The sequence below is a fragment of the Aythya marila genome, assembly GCF_965140915.1.
Source record: "Aythya marila genome assembly, chromosome: 11".
NCBI lineage: Eukaryota > Metazoa > Chordata > Aves > Anseriformes > Anatidae > Aythya > Aythya marila.
Genome location: NC_139052.1, coordinates 18214402 through 18233536, shown reverse-complemented (window position 1 = coordinate 18233536; position 19135 = coordinate 18214402). Strand labels below are relative to the sequence as shown.

At 38.4% G+C, this 19135-nt stretch overlaps 1 protein-coding gene across 7 annotated transcripts in view; it reads right to left on the bottom strand.

Annotated features, from left to right (window-relative positions):
• Positions 1-19135, bottom strand: part of MEF2A (myocyte enhancer factor 2A) — an 85841-nt gene that overhangs the window by 23830 nt on the left and 42876 nt on the right. For 3 of the 7 annotated variants that reach the window (XM_082769381.1, XM_082769383.1, XM_082769382.1), the window contains exons 4-7: positions 5233-5364; positions 5030-5167; positions 1763-1982; positions 1575-1634 (exon numbers count right to left, since the gene is read on the bottom strand). In XM_082769381.1, coding sequence (XP_082625507.1) covers positions 1575-1634; positions 1763-1982; positions 5030-5167; positions 5233-5364 — 550 coding nt within the window. The remainder of the gene's footprint in view (positions 1-1574; positions 1635-1762; positions 1983-5029; positions 5168-5232; positions 5365-19135) is intronic. The other 4 variants (XM_082769385.1, XM_082769387.1, XM_082769384.1 and 1 more) reach the window with 2 other exon arrangements.

Below are 19135 nucleotides of genomic sequence, written 5' to 3'. Positions count from 1 at the left end.
GGTATATGGGTTTTGCTAGAGGTACTTCGTATAGGTCTTCCACTGTTCTTATATAGCCACAGCTCTTATTTGAATTAAAATCTTTTTAGAAATGAGTGGGTATGTGTGTAACATTTTAGGTGTGATGTTCTGGAAAGCAAGAGATAAGCGATGCATTTTGACTTTTCACATAAACTATTAATAACTGTAAGAAGGAAAACATTTCTACTGCATTAAATTATGTTCACCAAGCTGCTCTAAGTGGGTATTTCTCTGGTTTAATATTCTATAGCAAGTGCTGTAAACAACAGTTTTATTTTCTTACTGATAGATAGCGTCATAAACGTGAAGCCGCTGTTACTAAAGCTTGATTTTGGAAAAGACGACTGAAAAGTCTTGATAATCAGTTTATTTACTCTGACTTGAGAAATACTATAGAAATCCACATCTGACCTCCACAGTTTCTAAAAATAGTCATTTTTCTTCTACCAAGGAAGTTTCCTCCATTCAAAATCTTGCTTACCCAATGGAAGCCACACGTAAATATTTATTTGCTGCACATAGCCAAGGAATGGATAAAGAATAGAAAGTCAATGCTGTGCTTTCTGCCTGGTAGTTGCAGCATTTTTTATTCATAAATTCAATCAATTGAACTTATCTTCAAAGAACCTGTTCCCAGTTGCTACATTAAGTAACCAGTGGGCAAATACTGAAAGGTCAAGAGTTGCTTCTTTAATTCCTTGCCATGAACATTTACCAAGGCAAGTTATGCACATTTCCAAAATCAATCCTCAGTTATCAAGACATCTCAAGGAATCAAAGCAGTATGAGGGTGGTGTGTGAAGTATCATTTGTCTTCCTGTGGCATGACAAAATTCAGATCTGCCTGTTCTCTATCGGAGTATTAAATTTTGTTTACATGAGACAAAAATATTATTTACCTGCAAAAGTGCTATCATCAATTTACTGAAGCCCAAAAAATATCGTCAATTTTATTTTTTGGCAAGGTCTCTAATTTGTTCTGAACACCTTTTAAAATTAAGACAGAGCCTAGGTATCATCTTCCAAGCTTTATTGCTTTCTTTGTATAACTGCTAGAAAATAGTTAGCAAGATACACGTGGAAATATAAACAATATATTCTGTATTTTCTTCATTTTGATTGGCACCAGAACCAGTACTGAACATCCAGATCTTCAGAAAACTAAAGCTGAGAAAACAGCTCAGTTGTCTTTATTGTGATAGTTTAGTAAGCATAGAGAATTTCATGTAAAGGAAAAAAACGGGGAATATAAGAACTCGCTAGAGTGCTGTAATTACACTTGCAGGGAAGCACAAAAGCAAGAGCAGCAAGCTACTGAAAACCACTAAAGTAGAAAATGCAAATGTTACTGCAGTGGAAGGGTCATGGCAGTAGAAAGTTAAATGCCTGATAAGAATTTACAAGACTCAACAATTACAAGGCAATTAAAAAAATTATGACCTTTGTACTTCCAAAAGTACTTTTTCAAAGGAGTCAAAATACAAAATTGTTTTTAAGTAACTGTACAAACTGAAACCCTGTATTTTTCAACACAGACATGATATTGCACTTACCAACTGGACTGGTACCAGCTCCATTTGGCACTGTGAGGTCAGTTGTCCCCAGCATTGCACCTAATAATAATTTAAAAAAGAAAATGCATTGATACATTAAAAACTTGTTATTCTTTGTTGCTGTTGGCCAGTTGTTTTAAACAAAACATAAAGATAGGGTAAAAAAGGTAACAGTTCTGAAATCCTACCTGCGTTGCCAGTACTCGGTGGTCTCTGAGGAGCCCCAGGTGATACGTTCCGATGCAGGGTGGTCTGAGGTGGGGAGAGCATGGTCGTGTCTGTTAAGGATGAACTGGCTGCCAACGATGGGGATACGAGGGAACTCCCTGGGTTACTGTAGGTTAAAGTGTTGGGATTGGACACTGGGACCGTAACCGACATCGAGAAGTTCTGAGCAGGCAAGCCAGGCTGAAGGAAAGTAGATGAGGAACACAAGAGACGACAACGTTAGCATTAACCATATTTGCAGAAAGAGCACATTATTAAAACACACATGAGAAGTTTGCCAAGAATTACTGAAGTAAAAAATAAAAGTTAATTATGTTAGTTTTGAAACTCTAATTCATTAATCATACAATTTTAAAACATCCATTTGTTGTGGATTCTGGTGTTGAAATATCATACGTCATATAAATACAGTTCCAGAAGAATTACTCATAAATTTAAAAATACTGAGAGGAAGTTCACATACAACAACCTGAAGATATTCATATAGCTCAAAAATACAACAAATTCATCAGTTAATTTGGATTATTATAAAGCCACAAGAAGATAAATACGTTGACAAATTAACAAACTGTTACATCTTCAAAATGTAAGCATAAACATGCACATCATAAAATAGTCAAAGACAAAAAAGAATAGTTAGTAATAACATTTTCTATTAATAACCTTGCCAAAATTTTGCTTATCTCAAAATTTTTTCAACACACTAAAAACATAAACAAATCTTTATAGAAATTTACGAACTTCAGTAATTTAGCCATTTCAATTGGTGTTATTCTGAGCTGTTCCACAAATCCCTGCTTTAATAGTATCTTTTCTGCAAAACTTTTTATTCTAATTTTTACAGCATTATTCAAAAGGCAACTATTTTTCTCAAGCATATATGTTTGTTATTCAACAAGTATTTGAATCAAAAGCTTAAATGCCTGCCCATCTATGGCACTCATTTGGTTATGACTAACTTCTTTGGCCTTTGTCTCATTCCTATCCTTTGACAGTGATGTGTTTCTGAAACAAAAGCGACTATTTTCCTTCACAACTCTCAGAATAACTTGAAACAAAACCATGACAGGTACACGTTAAGGATAAATAAAGAAATCATTGGAATTTGTTGACAAAGATAATAGTTCAGATTTAGAGGTCATGTAGATGACAAACATTCATGACCCAGCAAATATATTCATCAATATATACTTTGTCATGTGCAGCTTAAAATTTACTCAGAGCGATACTTCTGAATGACAATTTTGAAAACATCTGAAATACAAGAAACTACACTAATGAAAAAAAGCACATTGTATTTGACACAAGAAACAAAACCTCTTACTAGTGAGAACTAATCGCAGTGTCCATACTGAAGCATTCTTCAGAATTATCAATTTTTGGCACAGATAGAAACAAAAAGTAAAGCACAGCAACGGAACGGTGGCAAAACATTCACAGTATCTAACTAATAACAAGCTGTGCTGATACCTGTCTTCATGGGAAACTACTTCAAGAAACTGTTTAACATCTATAAAATGGATGTTTTTACACAGCATGCTGTTAAGTAACTCAAACTGAACTCGAATAGCTAAAGTATGCTTAAAACAATGCATACAAGTTAACAGTTGGAACATTTTTCTATAGGTTTCTCAATATAGAAGCTATAAATGACAGCTTCCCCCCACACCTTACAGTAAGGGCTGCATCTGCCCATCTATGGTACGCATTTAGGATGACTGAATTCTTCATGCTTTGCCTCATTCCTATCCTTTGACAGTAATACTGCACTAGAGTGAAAGAAACCACGTACGTATAGAAAACCTGTAAGTGTTGGAACCAGGACCATTACAGGTATAATCTAAACTATAAATATAGAACCACAGAACTAAAAAAATAACATTTCCCTTTTATTTACATCAATATCAACATGGAGAATTTAGGCTACTCATTAATACCACCAAAAATCAAGGGAGAGCAATTTATCCGTATCACACCAAGAGATGAAGCCTAAAGATGCCTCAACACACAAGTGTTGGGTATCAAAAGCTTCAAAACAATGTGCAAATAAGAGATACTGACTGTATTCAAGTATAAAGAACTTGCTAAAAGAACTGATGCTAGGTGTCATGACTGCCAGTTTGCTGTTAACTTCACAGAGATGGTCTTATTCCTGTGAACAATGAAATCATTTTCACTATCAGCAAGTCATTTAGGGACACGCTATCCAATTACCCCAGGGTCTGTGCCAATTAACGTAGCCAGTCCATTTATTTTAATTGCTACAAGATTTGCAACATTAAAAAATTCAAAGGCAGTGGCAGAACCCCATATAGTTTTCTTAGAAAATAATTCACCTGTAATACTCATCGTGTACACCTCCATGAGGAACATTTAACTTTTACACTACTGTTATCCCCAAGTATGTCTCACCTAAAAGTACTCCTGCACTAAGTCTTCCTTTTGTCTTTGACCCCAAAATTGAAGGGGAGGTATGAAACTCAGGAGAACATGAACAATCTGTCCAGTAAACACATGGAGTTCAGACAATGACAAGGCTCATTTTTTAATTAGATAACATTAAAATGAAAAATGATGCCCTGATCACACTATAGAATAGGAGATTATATCCTTCCAGAGTAATTGAGTTATGCCTACAAATGGGTTAGACACTTTACAAAATTTTCAAAAGATCTTTCAGCATGCAAGAAAGTTCTCTGTTGCAATTGCAAGACAATACTAATCTTTTTGAGTATCCCATTGTGCACTAATCTTCACCATTAAACAACTAAATACCCTTCTAAACCCAGTATTCAGCAAAGTAAGCTCCACTGATTTAATAACAATATTGTACAACTCGATTTGTCAGCTTGTAACATACTGTGAAGTCTTGATCAGACAGGAAAAGGGCTATAAGATGCAAATAAACTAATCTACACCCCAGAATAAATACAAAGTATTTTAGGCAGAATCAGGCAACACAGCTAAGTTCCTGAAATTTGGAAGTGTTACCTCATGTTGACAAGGTAAGAAAAAATCTGTGAGCATAAATGAGAAGCTAGAAATACAAGTTCTTCTTTATTTCTTAAGATAAAATGTAATCAACAAGATCAAATATAAACACCTCATTTTTTCCCTCACAAAAATATGCATTCCCTTCTCAAACCAATATACTTTACAGCTGTAAGCAACATCTGTGAAAATTCTCATGCATGTAATAGAAGCACAAACCATACTTAAGTACTCACTGCGATTTTATGATTCCGCATCATATTATCAAACTCTTCATTAATTTTTTTATATTTTTCTTCTGTATGTGGCGTGAGCACATATGAAGTGTCAGGGTCCGGGCTGTCGCACCCTCTGTGTTCCTTCTTGTTCAGAGCCTAAATAATGAAGTTAATAAAAAGGATCAACAAATAAAAAGTAGAGATAAAATAAAAGTACTTACAGGGCCTCGCTTGAAAATAAAATCACTATCTTCATTTAGTTTGCTGAATCTGTCCTCCGATAGTGGACTGTGCTCAAAGTAATCGTCAGCATCAGGGCTCTCACAACCATTAAGGCCTTTCTTTCTTAAGGTCTGAAATACAATTGGAAAATTCACATACAAATCATACTAACTTGCCAAGATCTTTTGTACACTACTGAATCAGTTAAGAGCCACTGAAACTACACGAAATTTTCACAGACAAAACTCAATAGACAAGCTCAGTCTTTCAAAATAGTGGCAAAGTATACCAACAGAAAAGATTCATTCAGAGGCAGACTCTCCCAAGGTGCCACCTCATACATGTAGGTAGCTTTAACCTAAAACCACTTCACCTCGCCAGCATTCTTTGCAAAACCACTTTAGACACTGGCTGACAGAGTACAGTTGCCTGACATACAAGGAACATTCAAGCCTACAGGAAGGGAGTTATAAGTCCACACCGGTAATTAAAAACCATCTTAGTGTTTGCTGGATCTTTAGTGAATTGATTTTCACATCCCAATTGTAATATTCACATTTTAAACAGCGTACAGTTCAACCTCAGAGATACAATTGCTGATTTTTTTTTCGTTTGAATTTAGTGACTGTATGACATTAATATATGTAACACTCAGTTTCGGTGGTTTACAAAGGCAGGATTTTCCTGCACTGCAGTCATCCTGCATGGTAACAAGAACTGAAAAAAAAAAGTATAAAAAGAAATGACATAATCCCGCTCCAAAATGACTTAGTTTGCTAAATATAAGCTTTTTCAGACTCCTTCACTCTAACTTGATGCAACTGCTTTGTGGGGTACTTCCTGTTTTCTGATGGAGAACTTGCATCAACATCCCCTCGAAACAGGACTTGTCTACAATCTAGGCATTGCAAATAAGCTGCCGAGAAAGGATGTGAAGCTGCAGCTCTTGGGGCCAAACAATTAAATAACATGTGTGTTCCTTTTTGTCCTTTTCATCCTACTATACCATCAGAAATTTCTAAGGATTCATTTACAACAAGAAAGATTTCAAAGGCTAACCACAGAAACATCTTAAATGTTTTAATAGAAATTTAATGGGGAAAGCAATCTACATTTTTCAATAAATCCACATTAGCAGTATATAAGGCAGCAGTGGGACTACAGAGGCACAGGGGTAGGGTCCTTTTGCTGGTAAACTGAATTCTATGAACTTTGCACTAGGAGACCCCAAAGAATCGCAATCTGCAAGCTGACATTCCCAGCACCGTAAAGAAATTCCAGTCATTTTCCCGTAGAAGCTATGTTTCCATAACATACCGAATCTTAGAAAAAACAAAAACCTGTTTTAGTTTCATCTAGAGCAACCATCAGCATTTTTGTTCAAGTGCTATCTTTAATTTCTAGTACAAGCACACAAAGCTTTCTTACTGCTCCTATCTGCGCAAAACCCTACCCAGTCCTACTTCAGCTTTAAAGCAGTCCCTAAATCCAGTTACGCTCTCTGAAATCCTTTAATATCACAGGTCACCCTAAGCCCTAACTCCTTCTCAAGTTTCTTGGCTGGCTCGGTGTATCCCACACAGCCTCTGGAGCCCCACACGCCACCGCTCGAGCGGAGCAGCACGTGGGGCGAGCAGGTGGAGCTCCCCCAGCACCTGCCAGGGCACCGCGGGCGCCCTGCAGCCAATCCCCTGGGCACCAATCCGGCCGTGGCCATACAAGGGCCGGCCGCTCAAGGTCGGGGCCCCGTCTCCCTCCCAGCCCTTCCTACCAAGTCAGGCTGCCAGTCTGCTACACTTCGCTATCAGGAGGGAAAATGTTAACACGGGGTAATCTGCATCGCACTTAACCCCCACAGCCCAGAGAGCTCTAAATAGAATCCCAGTAGGTCCTTGCGCAGTGCTCAGCGCAGAGTTCGAGGCACGGTTTGGATATTATATGGAAAGATCTTGCAAGAAATACACAGCAGCCATAGCATGGGACTTCAGTTGACTTCACATCCCTGGATAAAAACATTAGAGCGATTTTAAGTATCACAACATGAGGCATTTGTTAGTTCCTCCTTCTAAAAACCAACCGAGTGAAAACCTCCATGTAATGCTGCTGACCCTATAAAAATCCTACTCACAGCTCTAATCCAAAGGAACGCATTCAGTTAAATGCAAAAATGCATCCTTCCTCTTGGCAATCAGTTATTTTTATTTTCACTAACAATGGGGTTAACTTTGCTTTGACTCATGAGGAAGGAAAATGCCTCAGTGTCTCCTGATTACGATTCTGGAAACCCTCACTCCAGATGGGGTTCCTGTCATTGTGGCAGGATTTAAGCCAGGGTTTGCTGTTACAGATAATAAGTCTGGGTCTGATAGCCAAAGCTCTGTCTCCTTATCGCTGAAACACGAACTGTCGCGTTGAGGACCTAACCATAAAAAGGCTGCCTGCTTTATCGCGGCCCGGGAACACCACAGCCAAGCATTTCGGCTCCGCGGCTGTACGAGCAAGGGGAATGCTGTCATCTGTTCGCAGGGCCAGGCGAAGCCTGCACGACACAGCCCAGCCGCAGCTCCTGCCCCGAGAGCACGGGGCCAGGGGAGCCAAATTCCACACGCGAGTGCCGCCTCCACCCTCTCTCAGCGCGGTAGCTCAGGTTTGTCGGTTCTCCAGTGAAGGCAAATAACCTGCCCTACCTGAGCTATTTCCAGGATGTCATCGTCGTGAGGACTGAAATTTTACCAGCTCTGCAGATAAAAGAAATCGTGGGGGGGGCATACAAGCTAGTGAGACTGAGTAATATTGCCGTAACAGAGTTTCATTTCTCTGCTGTGATACGGCAAACTTTTTTTTGTAAGTAAAATCAGACACAATAAAATAGAACATAAATTTTCTTCCTACCGAACGCTCACTGCAATTACCCTCTGGTGTTAAGCCTTATTTTGCAGATCAGTTAGAGGAATGCACAGCCCTTGGAGTTAAGTTGCAGTACTTTCTGCTTCCTTTAAGACTTGTCCAAAATTACTGGAAATTGTTCCAACATGTTTGCCAACACACTATGTTATGCCCTCAGTCACTGAGATTCTGCAGCTTTGATGTCAGACTGCCTGAACTAACGGATGAGGGAAAAGCGTTGATTTTTCTCAGAAAAACACATAAAGCAAACATTTAAGAGGAACCGAGGCAGGTATGAAATCTTCTTAAAAAAATAAAAAATAAACAAAAAAAATAAACAACATAGTTGTGTTGTATATGAAGTTACTATAAAAATGCAACAGGCAGCTGAGGTAGCACGGGTACTGCAGAACAACCTAGAGGTTTTAAATTGCTTTTGTTCCACTGTGTAGAACAGATATGCAAATGTAATAATTATTAGTCTTATATTGATTTTTTTTAAGGCAGAGCTTAGCAGGCGTTGTATGAGAAAGGTTGGACTAGCAAAGAAAGGCTTAACTACTATATTCAAGCACCCAGTACAAGAGCCCCACTGTTCTCCTAACCCCTCCCACCCCCACAAAGAAATTTTAATTGCTCTGCTTTTTGTTAGTTTAAAGGAAGAATCATGCCTCTGCAAGAAGCATCTAAGGAACAGAAGGGCTTCCTGCAAAACAACAACAAAACATAATTAGCTTCTCTCTACAAGTCAACACATCTTCTACTTAAACCGCACTGCAAAGCGTACAAAAACACCAGTTATTTCTGGTGTGACCCCTGCGGGTGCAAAGACGACTCGGCCGTCACAGGGTGACCACCTCCTGTCACAGAAGCTTACACCGGCTCAGTATCAGCAGGTCATCAGCAGGGCTGGAAAGCAGAAACTGAACTGACAGGTACAGATTACTGCTACCAGAAAGTCAAAGGGCAACACCTAACTGTCCTCTTCTCCATGAAGATAATGGTTTTTATGTCTGACTCTGAAAGGAAGAGTTGCTGATGGTCAGAAAGCACAAGCAGCATGTTTTGTGCTCTCACCCGAACTGCGGTGAAAGGGCCAAGACTTCTGGTAGCAGTGATCTGGGCTCCTCACCAGCTCCGCTGGCAAAACTGCAGAGAAGTTGGTTATGTTAATTGTCACCTCAGGAAGTCTTTTTCTGCCTTAAAAAGGCAGAAAAGTAGGAGGACCTGAAACTCAAAAAGCGTTACGAAGTGCAAAATAAAAAAGTCCATTCAAAAAAGTTTTCGCTGTTGGGTTTCTGGTAGCCTACTAATATTACAGAAAGGAAATGTTTCTTGCTATCAGTGCATCAAGTCAACTGCTCCATTTCTGCACTTACTATTGGAGCCGGCCAAACAGAATTTTTGCTGGTGTTTCATCCCAAACCATGAGGAAAAAACATTTCCAAAGTTTTTACTAAGATTGAAATGATAAAAATGATTTCCTTTGGAAAAGGCAAACCTTTCAAATAAAAATAATGGCTAGTTCTGTTTATGCTGTTTCAGTACAAGCATGGAAAAGATGTGAAGCAGCACAAAGTTGGAGTAAACACTTGATTAAAAAATGTAATTCTCTAAGTGTAAGTATTCCTCAGGCATGAAGTAATGGAAGAGGCTCCACTAGTACACTTCTAAATATCACTGCTGCTTTAGTAAGCATCAACACCATGGTTATCAGAAAGGATAACTGATTACACGGTTCCCTGATGCTCCAGAGAGAGCTGCCGTGCAATAGCATGGAGGGAGAAGGCACTGCTGGCACTTGCATCAAAGTCCAAAGGCTCCTTATTCACGATGCAATTGTCAGCACTCAGCTTCTGTGCAGGAAGGACAGGACTGAGCAGCACTCTGTCATCTGTGATGGGAAGAACCAGGAGATCCAGAGGTGAAAGACTGAAGCTGCAACCTCACACCAAAATGCAGAAACCAGTAACGTCAGTCCACATAGCAATAAAGCTTTTCCTGTCAATGTTCAAGAACATCAAAAAAATCGTAAAATAGAGAACTGAGGGTAACTGAGCTATTCAGCCATACCACAGCCTTCAGGATCAGTCCCTCACTCCATCTCTGCAGAAGATTATAGAGATCCATGCTTTAAAGGCACTTCCCGTGCTTTAAGGGAACTGCTGAAATGTCTGTGGGTGCAGTTTGACAAGGTGACAGAACAACTTACTGCCACAGAAAGGCCATGATCCTAGATATAAGTCTTAAGCCAGCTCTGGCATCTGTTTCAGCCTGCAGTGAGCCATCTTCTTTCTTCACTAGAACAACAGAGTTCTCCTTGGCCATTCTCTAACTTATTTTTGGTAGGTTTGTTTTCAGTTGTCATAGCAGGAATAAACGGGCTGAGCACCAGAGATGCAAAGTAGGCAAAGGGGATGGCCTGTCCTCTCTGGCAGCTGCAAACCATTGTCCAAACCCATCACGGGTAACAACAACCTACTAAAAAGCCCCACCTTTTTTCTGAGATATTCATACACAAAGGAAAAAGGAATAAAAAAAAAAAAAAAAAAAAAACATGGTCACAGCACCAGACTCCCACCCAGTTTTCATTCTTATTACATGAAACATCCGAGAGGAAAAAAAAAAAAGGGCATATTCCTTGCATGCAGTTCACCTTCCTGCAGCAGAGAGAGCTGGGCTGGCGAGAACAACATAAATCATTACAGACTCACATAGAGCAAAACAGCAAGCTGAAAGCATGACAACTGCTTTGTTATTTGCTTCGTATTACATGCTACTGCCAATGAGCAGAGCCTAAAACAAGGCTGAATTTCTTCTTTGATAACACGAACTATTTCACTCCTCTCGCCCTGAACAATACTGCTGTGTATCACCCTTTACATATCGCTGTTTCTCCCCTACTATGAGGAGTATTTTTAGTCACTGGAAACTATTTATAGTTTTTAAACTTCCTGCAGGTCACTTGGCTTCAGAAGTAACATTGTTTCGTTTTTCTCCCAGGTAACAGCATGGCTCCACAAATTCAAGGCTTGACCCAGAAATACTGGATATAGAAATTTTGCCACTCTCTAAAATAAAAGCAGGAGGGAACCTTAAGTGCAGCGAAGTGAGCAGCCGGAGAAAAATACTTACTTCAACTCAGTAACACTGTTTAGCATGTGAAGTTCATCAACACAGTCTCTGTAGGCTTAAATTTCTATTTTAAAAAAAATTATAAAATCATAGAAAAATTAAGGTTGGAAAAGACCTTCAAGATCATCTGGTCCAGCTATTCCCCCACCACCAATGTCACCCACTAAACCATGTCTCTAAGCACCACGTCAAACCTTTCCTTGAACATCCCCAGGGACGGAGACTCCACCACTTCCCTGGGCAACCTGTCCCAATGCCTGACCGCTCTTTCTAAGAAGGAATGTGTCCTAATTGTTTTAACTGTTGCAGAGTAGCGCTCTTTGTCCAACTCTTTGTTTAAATTGTTGAAGAGTAGGGACATGACATTTCCATTTCTCCACTCTCCACGAACATCACCCAACTGCCAGGACTTTTCAGCTACGATGGTGAGAGGCTTGGCAACATCATCAGCCAGTTCCCTCAAGACCCTGGGATTCACGTCATCTGGTCCCACAGACCTGTACCGGTTTGGATTCATCAGCTGGTCTTGAATGTGCTCTTCACTTACAGTGGGTGGGACTTTCTGGGGCTGGCTCCCCCAGGCCATTTGGTTTGCCAGAGAGAAAGGCTGCCCCACGCAATCCTGCCTCAACCCATTTTTCTTCACATCTCCAAGGATTAGAATCTCTTGTTAACAAAACAAATTACATGTACTGGATTGTTTCGTGCATTGTTTACTGACGTTGTGAATCTTCCTCTGGATCTCTTAATATTCTCAACTTCAACTATGTAAGCATCTGCAAATTTCATCACAAAGCTGTTTTCCTTTCCTTTGCGTTAGGAGGCTACTCAAATTCTGCTCTAATGCTGTTCTTTCCAGTACTGCAGTCACTTTTCAATTGCATTTTGTTCTGCCATCCAATTTCACATTCTAGTTATAGCCCCAAATAAATACATACCAGAGCAGCACAGTAAAAAAAATAATCAGTAGTGCCCAGCCTTCTAAACTTCAGTGCATAAGAAGTCCAGTTAGATTACAACCACCATTTTTACAAGCTAAACAACTTGGAGAGCTCCACTTTTTAACAAAGAAGGGCTCACCAACCTGTCTGGCAAGCTCCCCAACTAAAATAATGTATACTAAGAAAAAGCTGAAAAATTTATGCACTCTACTTTTAGTCAGCTCAAATACTATTTTCCGTACTTGTGCTCAATTAGTAGCAGTATTATAACTGTTTAAAAAAATATCAAAAGTAAATAATTGACACTATGCAAAATATATCTAGACATCAACAATTCTGAGTATAGCACATCATGTTCAAGTTTGTTACAATGATTTTAATTCCTCAGCCAAATATTATGTTAGGAAAAATATTTTAAGGATTAATTACTTAATGCAAGGTTTTAAAAACCAAGAAATCGGAAGCCTGCAGAGCAACAGGCTGTAAAACATGAGGGAGAGCTCTGTAGACAATGCTCTATGTTCAGTTTTAGGCAAAGGTATTCATCATTTACAGACAAAATGTTCATGACTTGAAATTTTATCAGTGTCCCTGTTATATTCCACTCTAAGAAAAGACAGGGTCTTGTTTCAAATGTTGGAGCACTTCCAGTATCTGGCAAATTTTAACATGTATCCTTAGCTTGCCAAACATGAAAGCTAGCTGTCAAATTCCTCCGAGATACGATAAAGATGGCACTCAGGATTCAAACTCTCATTTATATAAAATAACACATACAAAAGGTTTTTAGACTTGATATGGTATGAAGCTTGAATTCTGCTTTGAACCATCTTTGCTGTGAAATATTATTTTAAAATAGATAAACCACTAACAATTTTACAGGCTGTAAAATCCACTCCTCTCGCTCACCACCAGAATATTACACAATGCACTGGAGCAGTGAAGAAGGGAAGCTCTGAAATCCTGTTTAAGATTTTTGAGAAATTTTCAGTGAACTGTGGACTTTATGATGCAGTTACTCACCTACAGAATCAGACAGATTGCTCATTCCTAAATGAAGTGCTTAAGGCTTAAAATGATTAGTAATCCATTAGTACTGATAACACTGTTTCCTCTGGGAAAGCTAAACTAGGGTCTCAGTCTGATACCTGATGCATTTGTCTTCGTTTCACTTTCTAAACACCGTAACAGATTATTAAATCATATACTGCTGAGCAAGTTTTCATGTTACCTGTTTTACAGAAGGTACCTTCAACTAGAATTTTCCACTGAGGAGTACTAAATCGACAATCTAAATCAATCTTAATCTTTTTACTAAAACCAAAAGACACAAAGCAGGATCTATGCTAGCCTTCAGGAAGCAGAAACTATTCCTTAACTTACAAATTAAAGGCATTCCATAGACCTTTCAAGTAATGATGTCTGCAACAAAACAGAGTAAAACCAAACAAAATCCAGTTCTATCTGTAAGAAAGATCAGAGAGTGTCTACCTATATTTTATGGTACAGAAGGGCTATTTTCAACCCTTACTCAAGTGATAGCATGTGTATGTACATATGCATCCTCCCATGTATACCTGTCCGCATACCTACAGGGGTTAAAGCAGCCCATCAGCATGGCAGTTCCTGACTGAATGCCTCCTTTCAGTAACACCATATTGCAGATAAGTCCTATGGAACATGGAGAGTTTCCAAATGCAACAAACTCAGCTGCATAATTCACTTCGGAGTCTTTCAGAAATTCTTCAGGAAAAATATTATCTACTACTCTGCTTGCAAAACTTGCTTAGTGGTTTGCTAAGAAAATCTTCCAGCTCTCGTACAACCCAATGACCATGAGCATACAAACCATGGGTTTCTTACAGCCAACTGACCTATACGGAAATGTCAAATTGCTGCTTCAAGCAGTTCACGTCCTGAATTTCTCTTTACAGCTTGAAAAGTAGAAAGGAAAACAGAAACTATTTCAAAGGCTTGGTGCTCAAGATAAATTAGTATTATGAGAACAGTAACTAAAACACGAATAGCATCTACTTCCAATAAATATGTTTGGTAGAGTCGAAGTATTCATAAAATAATTCAAATACCATTCACATGTAAGATCATAGCAACTGGATACACTACTGTCTACCAGAAGCAGCTTTGTTTACCTTTACTAGTGGTACTGGGGTTAGGGCAAGGTGTATGAGCTTGATCTAGCAGCATTATCCCAGCTCATAATACTGCTGCAAAATGTTTACAAGAAGTCAGCAAAACAATAAAGGTGAATAAAACAACAGGAAACGGGTACTTGAAAACACCAACTGAGATAAATATTTACAACAGGAAGCAACGAACCTCTCTGCAAATAAAGGTGCCAAACAGATGTATTTCTATTCTTCCTAAACTAAACTAATTACAATCTAGGCTTTTAAGGCACATAAAGCTGAAGTATTTCATAACTCATGCTGAATACTGAACTTCTCTGTTATGTGTCAAAGGAATATATTCTATGTGCCCTTCCTTGCATTCACTTAGTGAATGATTCAAAAGCAAAAGCAACTCTTTTGAAGACTGTGCCCACCAAACCTGGAAAGGAGAATATGGATGCAGAAATTGGATCTACCAAGGTAGAGAGAAAAGGCTGAATAGGAATCAGGGATAGTGAACTCTGAGTAAGCTTCACTCTGCCTTGTGTAATTAATGTCAGTATTGAGCAAAGACTGGCTTGGCTCTGGCATACTTGATTTTATTATTTTATTTTTATTTTTTAAATAGTCTGCAAGCATCACATTGTAAATCAATGCAAAAAAAGAGCAGGGCTTTAAATATCAATTTGTACAGTTAGACAATCTTTAGTGGGCCAATGTTTAGGTACTTAAAGTATCTTCATAATTTTCCCAATAAATGTAGGAGTTCTTATTAAAATGACATTAAACACTTTCTGTTGAAAGTAACTGATTGATGTAATTCCAGAAAAAAACATCATTTATATGTTAATATTCACACTATCACAATTTAACTAACTGATATTCCATAGTCTCTACTACAAATGACGTAAATGCAAGCTTCCATGTGAAATACTGGATTAGTGATGTGAAATTATGAAGATATCATAACTATCACCAGTAAGTCACAGAAAAGCCATTACAGACATCATGCATACTGCCTCGTAAGTATTTTGAAGAACAAGAAAGATACAATACAAAAGAAGTCCATTAGCAGATTGATAGGTCTGTACCACAACAACTACCACCACAAATACTTCCTCTGTTCAACTGATAAAAACATTACTAAGCAGAACACATGTGGTGAAAGGATCAGCATCGAGTCCTCTGCTCAGATGAGTGTCAAGAATCTTACAGGTGGGCGACCCTACTTTCAGTAAAACACTATGGGCAAACCACTTTCAGTAAAACACTATGGGCAAACCACAACCACCATTATACGATGAGAACTCTCTCATCACAGCCGCATCTCAGTGTAGGTGAGTAGGAGGTTAGATGAAAGAACCAACACCCAGACCAATTTGTCTTGGAGGGCTACAGACTCGCCCAGCTCTCTTCTGCAGAAGCACCATCAGTTAAAGGCCCAAACATTAAAACTGTTCAAAAACAATGTGTTAGAAGCTTCTTCAACAGAAACACAGCACATCAACATGCTGAGCTCCAAAAGGAAACAAGCAGTAAAGCATCCTATAAATGACACTCTCCCTCCTCTTTCAGGGTTTGTGCTAAAACAGTTTGATGAACACCCATGATCAAGATGTTGGCACTTCTGCTGTCCCTTCTGCAAGGTGGTTAGTCAGGCAGATTGGCAGGGTTGACAGCTGAACACATGATCAAACTGTCATACCCTTGAGCTTGAAAGTCAAAAGCTGGGGCTGCGTTAACCCTACAATCAAATCGAGAGCATCTTCAGAAGGAATAGTCATTTACCTTACTGTAGTTCCAGGTGATGCACTATTCTGAGACCTGCTCTTTGCATGCACAGCTTGCCCGAAGTCACTCTCTCGAGTAACGGATGCCACAGTCCCCGCTTTGAAAATCGCCAAGTACAAATCTGCTGTTCTAACTAGCAACACAGAGCTTCAGAAACACCGAACCCTGCAGCAGCACAAGAGCTGCAGAATGCATAAGACAGCACAGCCTGAAGAACTTGTTAATACAAGGTAGATAATTATGTCTGAGTGTGATTGCCTGCATGAACTCTGGCACTAATGAGTAGTGAGAAGCTGCTGATTCTCTTGCAGGTGCTTTTCAGTCCTACTTAACACAAAGTCACCAGAACAGCTGAACCCAGAACCTCATCTTGGATGCGTATTTTGAAAGCAGTGTGGGGAACTGGACTGTGCGCGCCCACCCTATATATTAAAAAAATTATAAGAAATTCTTCAAACACTGCAAAAGACGCCCGAAAACAAAAACAAAAAAGTCACTTTCACAACATGAATTTCTCTATTTTGAATTTATTTGTGAAGGTCTAAAAAGACCTCTATTTAAAATTTGTAAGGGTTTGTAAACACAGCATTCTTGTAAAGAATGTCTTAAATCAAGCTACATTGTAAATACCAACAAAATTAAATCAGTAAGAATACAAAGAGTAGCTAATGCTACTTCTGAAGTCAACCACTGACATTGAGAACAAGTTAGTGGCCGTGCACACTAATTTTCTATTTTTTTATGCTAAAACACACTTTTTTTGTTAAGAGATAAATGTAGTTCTTTTAACCCTATAAAACTAAATTTAATCATTGGTTTAGACACAAGGAAAGCATAGCTTTAGATTATTTAGAAGCAAGCCAGAACTTCTATAAAAAATTAAGCCTCTCTCACTTCTGGCAATTCTTTATATATCAGAAATGAAGGAACACAAAACAACGTTAACTAAGAATGATTTTTTTTTTCACTGTTTTCACTTTTTTTTTTCCAACACTGTTGACTTTCTTGAAGTCACTAACAATTTTATTTTTTTTTTAATAACACCAATGTTATTCACTGGCATGCCCAAAGAAATTTCAGCAGGGCCAAGTAAGAATTAAAAAAAACATTCTACATATGTAACAGAACAACTCCACCAGATGCAAAATACAGAAAAATTAATGAAATCAATAAACAAATTAAAAAAAAAAAAAAAAAAAAAAAAAGACTTTGGGGATTAAGTCTTGAACTTAATCTCCCAAATAAGGGGACAAGGAGGAAAGCAAGTAAACGACACCCCATTGTGAGAGGTAACTGCTCTGCTCAGCATGAAATATACCTATACCCACGTTCAAAGTAAGGATTTGCTACCTTGACAGCACGTTAGATTTTTCAAAGAAGCCATTTCTTCCTGAACCCCGAGTGGGAAATAAAACCCCAAGCCACACCTTGTTTACAAGTCAGGTTTACAGTAGACACTTCCACTCGGAAGAAGCAGACTCAATATGTGTATGTACACACATGTATTTATACATCTACATTTCTTGGTGACTCATATTCCAAAGCAGCTCAGTTTTTATGCATTTTCTCTCTTTTTAAGGTAAGCTAAAAGTTATTTAGTCCTTAACCATACATAAATCCTTCTGAATCACCTACTTAAGATGTCTCAAAGGCATTTGCATGCTGCCTCCAAGTATTTCAGATGTTATATATGCAGTATAATTACATTTACATAATCATTTCGCAAATCAAGTCCAATAATGCCTACATCTTTTCAGCACCATGAACAGATTATCAAGTCATTTCCTTACTCAACTGGAACCATTTTTTAAGCTCCTTCATTCTTTTAAATGGATACCAGTTGTTTCCACAGTGCAGCTGAAGCTATCTGGAGACCAAAGCAAGTGGACCAAACAATAGTAACACAGTTAAAACATTCAAAGTACTCGTGTTTGTTGTGTGTGTGGGTTTTTTTTTTTTTTTTTTTTTTTTTTTTTTTTTTTTCCCCCCCAATAGCAAAATACAGAAGCCCAAATCCTGTGCCTAATGCATATCTAGATTGGATGGATTGGATATAAAGCAAAGTGTGAAAACTACTAAAGAAGAAAATCAGATCAATTAATTGAAAATCCTTCTCATCAAATTCTGCATATCCATGTGTGTATCCATGTACGTCTAGGTGCTATTCCCAGACCTTCTGTTTCATATCAAGCCTATGAACCCAGCACAGAAGTGCCATACAAATTATCCTTTAAAGCTGATTACTGCCTATCTGTCACTAGACAATTTCCCTTAATTTTCACACTACCAAGTGGCAGAGAATAGGACTATTGTCAAGTATACCATTGGTATATACAGAGCTAAACGTAAAATGAAATCTAAGTGTATAACATAAAATTCCAGCTATTCACACATCTTTGACTCTGCCAAGATGGCTGAAAAAACATATTTCTTACATAAGAACACAGAAAAGAATATAGGATAAAAACAGAGCATTCACATCTGCAATAAAATGTACAATTCAAAATGTACGGGTGCAGGGAACATATAAAAAAATCTAATATTCATTTAAGACATCAGTGCTCTCCCTCCTACTATGTTTTCACACAAACGTTCCAGCAGCAAGACGAGAGACCAAGCTCTGGGCATACAAAAGCAATTCCTATGCCAAAACTGAGCAGTAGGCAACTCTAAGGGGAAGATGTCTCATCAATTGCATTTTATCATTTACAATATCGCCATCTACACATTGCTGAAAACAAGCATCAGCAGATCTGTTTCTTCCCTTATACAGCTTCTGACCTGCCTGGAATTAGCTTTCTCCTCTACCACAGTAACAAAACCCCCGTCAAACGCCTCAGGAACACAGTGGGTCATAACGAGTTTCGCGGTGAGCCTACAATATAATAAACACTACCTGTCACGTTCAAGGATGCAAATGAATTACTAAATGTTAACTAGTAACATAAATCAGCTGTAACTCCTTAAAATTAAATTAATTATGCTAAATTGGTTTAGGATATACTTAATGGTATTTAGTC